The 12,576-nt window shown below is 36.1% G+C and overlaps 1 protein-coding gene across 1 annotated transcript; it reads right to left on the bottom strand.

Annotated features, from left to right (window-relative positions):
• Positions 1-2,418: 2,418 nt before the first annotated feature.
• On the bottom strand, positions 2,419-12,472 carry LOC121407841 (cyclin-dependent kinase 10-like). Its single transcript, XM_041599071.1, has 12 exons — positions 12,339-12,472; positions 10,417-10,609; positions 9,284-9,356; positions 7,906-7,977; positions 7,078-7,180; positions 6,253-6,455; positions 5,578-5,707; positions 4,816-4,939; positions 4,273-4,412; positions 3,569-3,621; positions 3,082-3,157; positions 2,419-2,549 (listed from the first exon to the last, which is right to left on the bottom strand). The coding sequence occupies exons 2-12, from the start codon at positions 10,561-10,563 to the stop codon at positions 2,477-2,479; spliced, it is 1,194 nt and encodes a 397-aa protein (XP_041455005.1). The 5' UTR covers positions 10,564-10,609; positions 12,339-12,472; the 3' UTR covers positions 2,419-2,476.
• Positions 12,473-12,576: the final 104 nt, after the last annotated feature.

The following is a 12,576-nucleotide window of genomic DNA, read 5'->3' as shown; positions in this document are numbered from 1 at the left end:
AAACCGAGATTTATCATAACTTAATAACAGAAAGAATAGACAAATGACCTACCATTTTAAAGCTTTGAATCTCCTCTTTCATCTGAAGTTACTTAAATTATTTCTCATTCACGCATGAGTGAGCAAAAACAATTTGAAAAGGGGATTCCAAAAAGTCACTTGGCGGGCCGTATCTGGGTTTTAAAAAGAAAACCACATTTTTAAAAAGTTCAATATCTGCTCTTTAATTTGATACCTCAATTACAGAAAATGGTCAAGGAATAACAAAGTTCTGGTTATTTGAAATAAGGCTTGAATTTCAATAATTTCATAAAATGAAGAGGTTTTACAGGCTAGCGTTCAAACTCACTCGACGCTCCGTTTTGTTGACGATCAGCCATGCATTAACTCTTTTGTTACCGTGCGATAGCTTCTGTGGGAAACTGGTGAAAACATGTTTATTTAATGAAATTATGGAAATACAAGCATTGTTTTGAGGGATCATAACTCTTACTTCTTGACCATTTTTTTGTGATTAAGGCATCAAATAAAAAAGCAGATATTGAACTTTTTAGTCATAAAAAAATTAGATACCCCCGCCAAATGAGTTTTTGGCATCCTTTCTTTGAATTGTTTTTGCTCACTCATGCGTGAATGAGGAATAATCTAAGTAGTATCAGATGAAAGAAGAGATTCTAAGCTTTACGTTGGTAGGTCATTTGTCTATTTTATTTATGATTAGGTTATGATAAATCATCACTAAATCTTGGTTTTGTTTTTTCCGGGACGCACTGTGTATATATATATATATATATATATATATATATATATACCCTCAACACGAGGTAGGTGAGAGCTTGTTTAAAGAAAACATGGTTCAGGAAACTAATTATTAGATAGATATACAGACAGAGCAGACCACACAGATTGAAGAAATACATAAATATGTAATTTCTTGAGACAACAGTTCTATCATAATTCAGATGAGCAAAGGTTTTACAGAGCTTTAGGTGATGCTATCCCAAGGCCATACATTCTTGCGTTTGTAGGATCCCCACCCAGTAATTAATATGCTCATTTCACAATGATAAATACTTTTAAGAAATTTGTACGACCCATTGTGGAAGTTGTTCAAGATAGATTTATGTTATTGTATTTTGCCCAGTTTATAGGATATGATCAGACAGAGATATATAATTCAGGAACATGGTTTTGGTCAATGATTTATTGAACAAAACTGAATCGAAATACACTTTAGGCTTTATGCCAGTAATTAAAGTACTGATGGATGATGAGCATCATGACAATTGTACAAAGCATACTCTATAATCATTACAAGACAAGGCAATTTCCCTCCAAGACAACTTCTTGCCCGAGTGCTAACATATATAAGGAAAGTTCACCTTGAAGTTTATTTTTAAAATAGCAGAAAAAATATTACAAATATTGGTGAAGGTTATAATAATAACGGTATATTTACCCAGGGTAGCCACTTCAGTTCCGAAAACTGTTCTCCCAGCGGGCCCTGCTATTATTTTTAGTTTAAGTTTAATTTACAAATGATATATTTATTACATCAGGGACATATCTATTATTTCATTTTTTAATTTTATAGAATAGGTTACTATAAATCTAGGGTTTCTTTTCCTACATCCATCTCAATCAGCTCACCTGAGACTATAACAGAGAAAAAGATAAATCTCTTATTATGAATTATCTCTTTATCTGGATATTATTTCTTTCTAAATGAACAACAAGAAGTTTTCTATTATCCATTTGATACACAAAATGCATATATACTATGTGTGAGTGTATTTTAGTGATGATGCAGTGGCTCAAAATTATCAAAAGTACAAGGAAAAGCATTGTGGATACAAGATGTCTGCATTGCCACTAGCATCACACAGTGGAAACTATGCATTATTTGTTTTATAACATGGGTTGGCAGTATGGATTATACTGGAAATGGTTAAACCCCTGCATAGTAGCAAAGAACGAATGAACATATACACATGGTGATCACCATCTGCTTTCTATCACAACACAAAATGTATACTGTCCTGCTATTTATTGTGATTCACAATACAGTAATTGCAGTCCTTGTCATAGCCTTCTTTTTGAAAGAACACATTTTGGGGGGTCAGTTCACATAAGAGGTACATGTACAGTGATGCATCCAAAATGTCAGCCAGGGCTCGAGCACATCTCTACTGTTCCATGTCCATGACATCTTTTATTCACTTTGATTTACAAACTTAACCACCACTGGGATTGAAGAACAGAGATGTTGAGGATACACCTACGGAAGCCATCTTCGCACTTGGCCCAGCAAGGCCTGGAGAAGACCAGGACAAACCCTGGCATTCACCTGTCCATCTATCATCTGCTACGGTCACATCCTCAGAAGGGGCACTCAACTGCCATCTTTTAGATTAAGAGCGAACCTCTCCAGTATAGGGCATTCATCTTGTGCATTCTAGTCAATGGTAGACACGCATCATCTCTTACTCTTCTTGGTGTCTCCAGATCCAAATGCAACTCCCAGTTCATTCTTCCCATATTGTGAAGGTCTTGACATAAAAAAAGGAAGGAAAAATGCAAATTACTGTCGAACTCTGAAGTCCTTTTACTGATCAATTTTTAATAGCAATAAAGGTTATGTATACTGTCTGAAATGGCACTAAATTTGTCAGAGTATTTCAAAAGCACTGCATTTTATTATTCTTTGAACATATAGTGTCAAAAGAAAATATATATGCACTATGCATTATCACTGTAAAAAGAGATGAACAAAATTCATAACCTAGTTGCAAATTGTAATCAGTCATGCATGTTGATAGTAAATCATTGAACATATGTTTTTTTAGACCTTTCTGTGGTTATTGAAGTGTAACTTGAATCGCTTCAATGGTCTTGAATTATTTATTTTTTGAGAGGAAATGAAATAGTAACCCTTTTTTAGTCAGGGAGGTAACAAAAGGCGATATTCATACCTCTGCAAACGATTATAAAGTACATGGTAATCATTAGGCCCAACACCGAAACTGCTCACAGTAAGCGTTTGTTGAATTTGAATCAAACTGAGTGAGGATAATTTCTTACCTATGCTCAGGCCTTGTGTTGGATTTTCTCTTGTTACGATGATGAGGGAATGTTGGCATCAAGGCTTTGTCACAAGCTGTAAAAAAAAGAGAACCAAAACTGCTACATTACATTATATTTTATCCATTAGCAATAAAAACATAGCAGCCCCTGTTAAAATGCAGAGGCATATAGCGTTTCTGAAAGGACTTGTCAGACGTTTTATCCAACAAGTCCTTTTTTTCCCAATAGTTTCTATCTTAATCAAGGGAAGTTTTCAGATCTAACAACTTGTCAGACAAAATTGTTGATGAAACGCTACCCTGAATAACATGGAAACAAGGCAAATCATCCAAAACCAACCGACTTGCCATAATGAACATATATCAAGTCTAAAGATAACAATGATATTAATGGTAGAAATTTCCCACCACCCCCTTAACTGGAGTTAAGATCATATCTGACTTGTTAACACAATATATCACATGATGGAAATAAAAACACTCACGTAAAGGCTGTTCTTTGAAATAGGAACTCTGTAGGCTCTCCTCTGCTGAAGCTCTGCAATGGAAATGACAGAAAATGAGTTCAAGGCAGTCAATGATAAGAAAATTGTGTATTTGAGATCATATCAATTTTAGATGATGTTTAAACGTTTGCATGATGGGATGAACAATTGCAGAAGTGGGTTACTGCTCCTGCTACTACTCCATTCGCCGACTCAAACCAGCCTTCTCTCATCTACTCAAGCCTTCTACTCAAGCCTCTCACCCTGCCTACTACTCATCTTTCAACTACTTCTGGTTTACAGTCCTTTTAGGGATTACACTCATTTGCAAAGAAAACTCTACTTCCCAACCTCCACTTTCTCGCCTTTCCATTTCACCGTCCATTTCTATCCACTTTTATCTCAATCCCTCCCTCACTTTACACATGGTGTACCGTAAACCACTTCTATGAATATCGACTTTACTTTAATATCAACCAGGAACTCAGTCTATTATAATAACTCCTTTTTTTAATTGAACATTACATTTCCTCTGATGTGAAATTGTACATCTTTGAAGTTCATATGGACTTGCCTAGAATGAGCTTTGACAACAATATAAATGAATGATTATCATATTCATGAGATTGCAAAAAAAGGTTTCATTTTCAGTTCATCACTTCATACTTCAGAATAGCAATACGAACTGGCAGTATGCATGTTACCTTTTCCTTGGATCGTACATAAGAAGAGAGTTAAGAAGACGCAGGCCAGACTGGGATAACCATTGGAACTTGGCTTTCAGATTATTGTAAGGCTGCTTCTTCAAAGTAAAATTCTGGACCATAGTAAGCTCTGAGAATCCCTGTACATGAATAGATAGTGAAATACAAATTCATTGATTTCTTCATCTTGCATACAAAGGTAACAAACAGCAATTGTGTCGAATATGTACTTAGTACACCTTATAAAAACTTGTATCAAAACATCAGAGTACAAGATCTCATAAGATGGAGCCACAGATGTACATGATAGATGATAAACATAATTCATGTAGAGTAGATTCAAATAAAATTTGCCTTGGTAAAAATTAATCCTGAGGAAAATAAGCATATCACATCAGACATAAACTTAACACTCAACACAAACTCTAATCTTATGTCTTTAGATAAAGCCAAACAGACCAAATTAAACTACAATATCTACATAACTTATTTATGCGACAATAAATATCAATTTATTCATCAAATTTGATTTGAGAAACTCACGGGCCAGATGGTATCATTAGGTGTCCCGACAAGGTCTATGATGTGGTTAATTTGGTGAAGTTCTGAAGCTCCTGGCATGAGGGGTTTGTTGACGAGGAGCTCACCGAGGATGCATCCTGCTGCCCTGTGAACCCAAACAAAGGATAAAAGACAAAACATTACATACCAGTTGTGGTAAAAATGATTTAAAGAATCCAATAAAATGACCATCCAAGGTTTTGTATGTATAAATAAAAAAATATGTGTGTAATGATTTATTTGTTATATTTATTCGGTTTAATTAATTCTGGTAGACAACGTGTACTTGATGATGAATTTATAGGACAAGCACAGCATTCCAGTCAGGTTTATTATGTACATAAAGGTCAAGATCTATCGTGATATGGTGGCAACTATCCATGACTTTAAAGACTTTTCTCATGAAATTGTTGTTTGCTGAAAATACAAATACTTAGCTTTACAAGGTTACCCAAGGTATGAAAAATACCTTGCAAACAACCCTGACATATTCTATTTCAAAATGGTCAAAATTTCTTGGTAACCAAATAGGTCATTTTGCAGAAAGGACAAGAATAATATCTAGAAAGAAACAGCAAATGAAATATGAATTATGATAGTTAAAATATTCAAATGTGTGAAAAAATTCAGCAAAGATTCATGGACATTCAACATTACACAGATCATGATTATAGTAATTCCAGGGATATTAAAAGCTTTGATATATACCCTTGGGCAGTATTTACATACACTATGTTTACCTACCACATGTCTATGGCTGTAGTCTGATCTGTGGAACCAAACAAAAGCTCTGGAGCTCTGTACCACAGCGTCACGACCCTAGGGGTCATAGGTCTAACAGGGAGACCATAGCGCCTGGCAAGACCAAAGTCAGCTGAAGAAGAGAATAAAAATAATTGTATTAAATCCACTAAATGCAGTACAGTAGCACACTATTTTTCTGGTGTAGGATTAAATAATTATTTTCAATATAGAAAAAAGGGGTATTTTATTTTCAAAGGTGGTAAGAGATTAGGAGTTTAATGAAGACATTTTCACACATCAATCAGTATATATCTACTGTGCTAATTTTTCCTTTTCAATTTTCAATGACTCTTATACATCTAGGTAGCATAAACAAAGGAATATTGCAGTCTAACATTGCAATTCCTGGCAAATTTAATTCAAATAGCACAATTTTTTAAAGAGACAAATGTTCTCATGTATCAATTTCACTTTCAACAGCAATAAGAGAGAGATGGGGGGGGGGGGGTGGAGAGCAAAAGATAATGAAGGTATGAACTGTTTAAATACATTAAACAGTTCATGGGTCCATGTAAAACCAACTGAGGGATTTAAGCAAGTTTTAGAATAAAGGGGGGGGGGTATAGTGTTGGAGGAAGACAGAGATGGAAGAATGTACAAATTTTGAAAACTTACCTATCTTGAGGCAGCCCTTGTCTGTCAACAGGAGATTAGAGACCTTTAGATCTCGGTGGATGACAAAGTTGTCATGGAGATAGCGTAGACCTCGCAGCATCTGGAGGGCAAGGCATTTGACCTGGGTCTCTGTGAACGGGGAAGGCATGTTGTCAAGCAAGCTGGCAAGGTCCTGCTCACAGTACTGCATCACTAGAAATATACTGTTGATGGAAGAAAATTGTCAGAAAATGGGGGAAAGTGATTTGGGCAGAGAATAAAACTGTAAATTGAATTTGATGATCTATAAACAGCTTGGAATAGATCATTGCAACCTGATAATTTTACCCTTGATTTACAAGAAGTGTCAAAGCCAAAGCCATCTGAGATTTGAGCTGAATCAGCTACACTTGACATAATTTCATGATGCGATATAAAGGAATTGTATTACATGTATGAACTAAGCATTGTTTCATGATCAGTCACAAATATATGAATCATATGAAATGTATGCAAATAAGTTTATCGTATTTTCTAGATTTCTAAAACTCATTTTTTCTGTTCAGGAAGTGCATACATGGGCACATGGTGAACGAGTCTAAGGGAGTGTTGCAAGAAACTTTAATAGAAATTCATTACAAGCATCAGTTGCGAACAATTGAATGACATTTTAAATATGTGGATCAATTTCCACTAAAGCAAATTAACTAGTAGGCTAGAAACTCAACTTTCACTTGACTGTAAATATTATGATTGATAGGGACCTATGATTAAATGTGTTTTTTTTCTACAATTTTCTCAAATACCCCCTCTCCTCTGAAGAGGAACGAGAGCAGCAATACCTACCTGTCAAGATGCTGACCAACAACTACCTCTCGGAGTTCTACCACATTCTCATGTCTGAGGTTGATCAGGAGATGGATCTCTCGAAGGCCACTGATTGGTAAACCTACCAGAAGATTTGGTTATTACAAATAAATTCTTAATTTATAGCCATTTTCTATACAGGATAATCTGTCAACAATCAGAACCACTTTTATTTCTTAAGATTATCACATTTACTTTCATTATAACTATACTGCATTTATATTTGACTAAGAATAAGGAAAATATCATATATGCCATAGAATTTAGATGTATATTCTCACAAGCATTATGTCAAAGCATGGCTAGATTGTATTCAAGAAGTTACAAAGTCATAAGTACAAAACTTTCATAGTTCAAACTACTGTTTTATTTCCTATTTCTTTTCTTTTTCTTTCCTGCCATTCTTTCCCATGCCAATTTGCCAGATCTTTTAATTTACTCCCTTTCTTAAAAATCATGCTAATGTAGAAGTCTTTTGGGATTATATGTTCTTTCTCACATGTTTTACCTTTTTTCACTTTACATTCTTTCTTTCCCATTTCTTTCCATACCTCTATCCCAGCAAAATCTGCCGGGGGGGGGGGGGAAGAGCCTCCCGCTCCCTGTAACACCGCTGCTGTCTCTCTCTTTCTCTCTATTTTCCCCTCTCTCATTCACTCTCCCTTTTCCTTCTCTCTCTTATTTTCTCATCACCATCATCTGTGTTCAGCTTATCATCACCAAGAATGTACTTTTTTAAAATCTAGATCTGCAAGTAAGAGCAGAAACAGTTATCAATATTTGAAAGCAACTATTATGAAAGCCTACCATCTTTCTCTTTCTCCATGCGAACTTTCTTCAGTGCCACAATCTCCTTGCTCTTCATGTCACGGGCACGATCTGAAAATAAAATAAAAGAAGGGTTTGAAAATACATGTCTACATCTATGCATGAATAGATCCAATAAACCAAGCATTGCAGGCACAACTCAGCAGAAAAACATTTGAGGATTTAAAGGGGAATCCAGCCTTGGCCTTAAACAGTTGTGTTGGGAAGGAGGAAAATAAATTAAACAGAATGGTGAAAGTTTCAAAGAAATTGGCCAAGTAGTAAGAAAGTTATAGCTACTTTAAAATTGAAATCACTAATAATATGTAGATTCCAAATTGGCAACTGGGTAATTAAATTATGACAAGGGGCAAGGACAACTTTCCCATAGGCCATGTACTTTATCATCAGGGATTTGTGGTTTTCTCCTAAGTACCCATTCCCCCGGGGCAGTAATCTAAATATAACACAGGTAGTATATTGTTTTATGTCCTCATGAAAGAAAAATATAATTTGAAATAAAACTTTTGGGAAAAATGACATTTTAGCCATAATATGTATTGGAGTCCATGGAAGAGTAGTCCTTGCCTTACATCACTATGACATCACATATGCGGCCAATTTGAAGTCTCCATGGGTAAAGTGATCACCAATATTTACAACTTTTAAAAATTCATAACTTTCTTGTTGTTTGTCCAATATTGTTCAAACCTTCACCTATCAACTTGTCTGATTTTTCTTTTTCTTATTAAAACAAGTTTTTATTTGGGTTGGATTCCCCTTTAAGACCAGGGTTCTAACTTTTTATGAATCTCATTTTTAACTGTAAGATTTTTCGTTGGCTCAAATAACCATAGACTTTGACACCAGCAATATCAAATATAATTGTGATGTAGCTTTATCTGCCGACTAGTTTTGTAGAATTTGACTAAATACTTAATTTGAATTTATCTTAACCCTGTTTTCACTGACATCTGATATTTTAAGTAAATAATCAGTTTGATAACCCTTGTTAATCTATGGCCATGATTTATGAAATAGGACTTCTAGTTTGCATCATACTTTCAAAACTTTGGTCAAAGTTGTCTTCACAGTCTAGTAATCACATGAGTCAAGTCAATTTTCGTAACCAACAAATGCAAATCAGTTCTATTTGAACAAAATCTGTGGTCTGAAGAGATTTCACTATTAACCCTAATTAGGCCAGGGGGTGGGTGGGGTAATATATTCGGAATGCGAAAAGCTATCACTGCAATGTTTTGTGACTTTTTTCTTTTAAGTCTCCCGCACCTATTCTGAATCAAAGTAGTACAACAAAACAAATTCCTAAATAAGTAGTTTGGACAACTTTCTATTATGGGTAGCTGAATATACTTACACACAATGCCATAAGTTCCTTCTCCAATTCGATTTAGCTTCTCAAATTCAGAAACGCTTCTGCACAGGCCAAGCTGAAAGTGAAAAAATTAAAAACAAATCTTTTGCTATTCATCTACTGTACATTATAATAAATGAGTTTAGTGATTTCCATTCAAAACTGGATTTCATATTGATCTACTTTTGGAAGACTATGGTTGCAAAAGGTCAGTCAAATATTGTTATGAAGAAATGTTATGAAGAAATGATAATATAAATGATTCTAGTTGGTTGAATATTTCAGGAAGATCAACAATCAAAAGTACAATTTAGTATCAATGGCTCAACAAAAATATCAATTTTATAGCTAGGAAAAAGTTACAATGGGGGTATGGGTAGCCAGGAGGCTCCTAGAGATTAATTCATTTACTACCTACTAAATGAATTAATCTCTTGGTGTCTCCTGGCTAGGTATGGGGGCGATTTTGCCCCCGAAATGCTCAAGAGAGCCTTGGAAATTAAAAAGAGCCCTAGACAATCACAATTTCCTGCAATGTTAAAGTTATTTGATGTGGCTCAGATAACAGCAGTTGGTTGTGAAAAGTAGCATATGTAAAATAAAAATTGATATTTTTTCAGTTTTGAAGGCTTGAAGGATTCCTCACCTTTGAACAATACATGATAGGACTCAACAGTAGATGGTGCCATTTCAGTTACGCAAAGTAAATAGGGGTGGAGGAGGGTTGGTAAGAGAGGGAGGAGACAAAGGGGATGAGGAGGAAGGGAGAATCAGAGAGATTAGCTGCACTGGCAGTAACTCAATGAAGAAAGGAGAGGAGGGAAAGAGCAGGGGACGAGGAAAGACTTGAGAAAAAGCAAACCTAGTAGAAGAAAGAGAAGAATCATGATGGAAGAGAGGAGAAGTGGAAGGGCAGGCAGTAGCAGGAAGGAGAAGAAGCATTAGGCTTATCAGCAGGAAGGAGAAGTAGTAGGCCTATCAGCAGGAATGGGGGGGGAAGGGTAAGATGAAAAGGGGAATTAGAGTGTCGAGAAGAGGAGAGGAGGGGAGGGAAGAAGATAAGAGGGCATATGATAGGGGAGTGGAGGAGGGGGAGAGAGGAAGGGGGGATCATAAATTAATAACAATATCCTTACCCTATCCTCTTCTGGTATCTTCATAAGTTGACCTGTAGCTATAGAGGTCAGGTGAGTAACCTTCTCTGAAAGGCTGGGAGGGGACCCAGAATTATCAGATGACTGCCGTCTAAGCTGGCTGGAAATTTGACCATCTCCGGTGCTCATACTTATGTCTTTTCTTTTTTACTTGAAATATTCAATTCCAAACTACCTAAAAAGTAGAGAATAAGAGAGAAAGGATGAATGAAGAGAGGGAGAGAAGGTGGAATACTTATTAAGATGACAATTAAGAGATATCTTTTCCAAAGGTATGATTCAGAAACTTGACTTGCATTTTTTTTTAGCAGCCTTAACAAGTTAACGTTCTTCATTCCGATCCTGTTGCCAATAGCCTAGATAGCACCACTTTGGCACTCACATCTAACAGGTAGGGTACTGGTGCGGTGGACCAATATATATAGATCTAGAACACTTTTCATAGACATCTTCTTCATGATTCAATCATATTACTTATTAAATCATTCAATTATTTAATCATATTAATTATTAAACATATTAACATTAACACAATAAATTCTTTAAACTTTCATCATACATAACCAGTAGAAACATATTAACACAATAAATTCTTTAAACTTTCATCATACATAAAAATAAAGATTTTACCTACTAACTGATAAATAAATTTCCTATTTTATGATTTTAAGCTTTCAACTGCACCTCTGTTCGGCCTTGGCTCACTTCTTAAGTTGAAAATGTATTACGGAACATGTGTTTTCTTTTGGAAAAACAATTGAATAAATAAAATCACTGATTCAGCTTTTGAAAATAAAATTAGAATTAGATCTTAATGACACTATTTTCTGATGCATAAATTCACAACCACATGACAATCAGACCTTCATTTTTGAGGAGCGCGATCGCGCCGGCGCTCCTACCGCGCTCCTAAAAAAAATAAGGAGCAAAAAATCGCCCTCCTAAAAAAAATGAAAAAAAAAAAATTGCTAAAATTTCACATTTCACATCTTTAAATCCATGACATGGCCTATTTTTCCATAATTCCTTGAAATTATTCTGATTTAGTTGAAAACTATTAGAAAAATTAGGCAATCCTGTATTTTAGGGGTCTAAATTATTTTAGGTTGCTAACTTCAGTTCAGGCAACAGCTCCACGACCGCTGTTAACGGTAGTTCAGTAGTGCGTACGTATGTGCCGGGTATGGCAGGCTGTTTATTATTTCTTCATTCTATAACCCCCCCCGCCATGACAAGTAACGCTGATTAGGGCCTACTGTTGGTTTGATATAAATTACCATTATACTCTTTATCCTTCACCCATAAGTGCTCAGATATACCCCCTATATTATGCCCCAAATAATAAAACACCCTAAAACCAAGGTGTGCTGCATGGCATATTGCATACCCCCCCCCCGCCCTCCTGGGCATGACTAGTCCCGGGTCACGTGACACCCCGACGGCTTTAGGTATACCGTTATTCTATCATGTCTATACTAACTGAAGTTAGCAACATAAAATAATTTAGACCCCTAAAATACAGGATTGCCAAAAATTAAATATATTCATCTCTTTTCCGACTCTGATTTGAATTTAAACTCGGTCAATATTGCAGTCCCGGCCATGTAGTCCCATATTGAGAATGGTCGGGGAACGTAACAACGCTCAGGCTACAAACACATTCACTCTACTCGCTGGTCACACCTACATGTATGCCCGCTATTATTAAGCTCACGTGCTATTGAAATTAGTAAGTCACGAACTTGTGTCATCCCTCGTAAATATTGCGTATGATGGAATTGCATGCGCCAGTGATGGCAGCGGCCTCCTATGCCGTGGAAAAGGGTTTTCTCTCTTTCCCAAAAGTTTTTCAACCCTTAAAAGTAGTTTAAAGCACGGTATCAGAAAAGCATCTGTAAACTCACTCGATATCTCCTGACGGCGCCGTTGCTAAGTAATTCAGGTGAATGATGACTCAATAATTGTACATTTGTAACTGAAAAGGAAAAATGTCCGTTACGGTAGTAGATGCCTCGGTGTCGCGGTCCTAAACAATTGCTCAGGCTTGCCGAGCCGCTCCGGCCGCGCCGGCGCCTAGCCTAGAGCAGCCTCCGCGCAATTAACTAATCGGCCGGAGGAGCGCCGTAGCTCGGATCAGAAGCG

Source organism: Lytechinus variegatus, chromosome 2, assembly GCF_018143015.1.
Source record: "Lytechinus variegatus isolate NC3 chromosome 2, Lvar_3.0, whole genome shotgun sequence".
Taxonomy (NCBI): Eukaryota; Metazoa; Echinodermata; class Echinoidea; order Temnopleuroida; family Toxopneustidae; genus Lytechinus; species Lytechinus variegatus.
Note: the sequence above shows the minus strand (reverse complement) of the source record. Positions and strands in the feature narration are given on the sequence as shown.

What these genes read in the sequence shown, in the direction of transcription:
- LOC121407841 (XM_041599071.1), bottom strand. Translation starts at nt 10,563, where the DNA reads ATGAGCACCGGAGATGGTCAAATTTCCAGCCAGCTTAGACGGCAGTCA. An exon ending in ACTACAGCCATAGACATGTG is followed by an intron (nt 4,940 to 5,577) that starts GTAGGTAAACAT and finishes TTGGGTTCACAG; the next exon opens with GGCAGCAGGATGCATCCTCG. An exon ending in AACACAAGGCCTGAGCATAG is followed by an intron (nt 2,550 to 3,081) that starts GTAAGAAATTAT and finishes TTTTATGTCAAG; the next exon opens with ACCTTCACAATATGGGAAGA.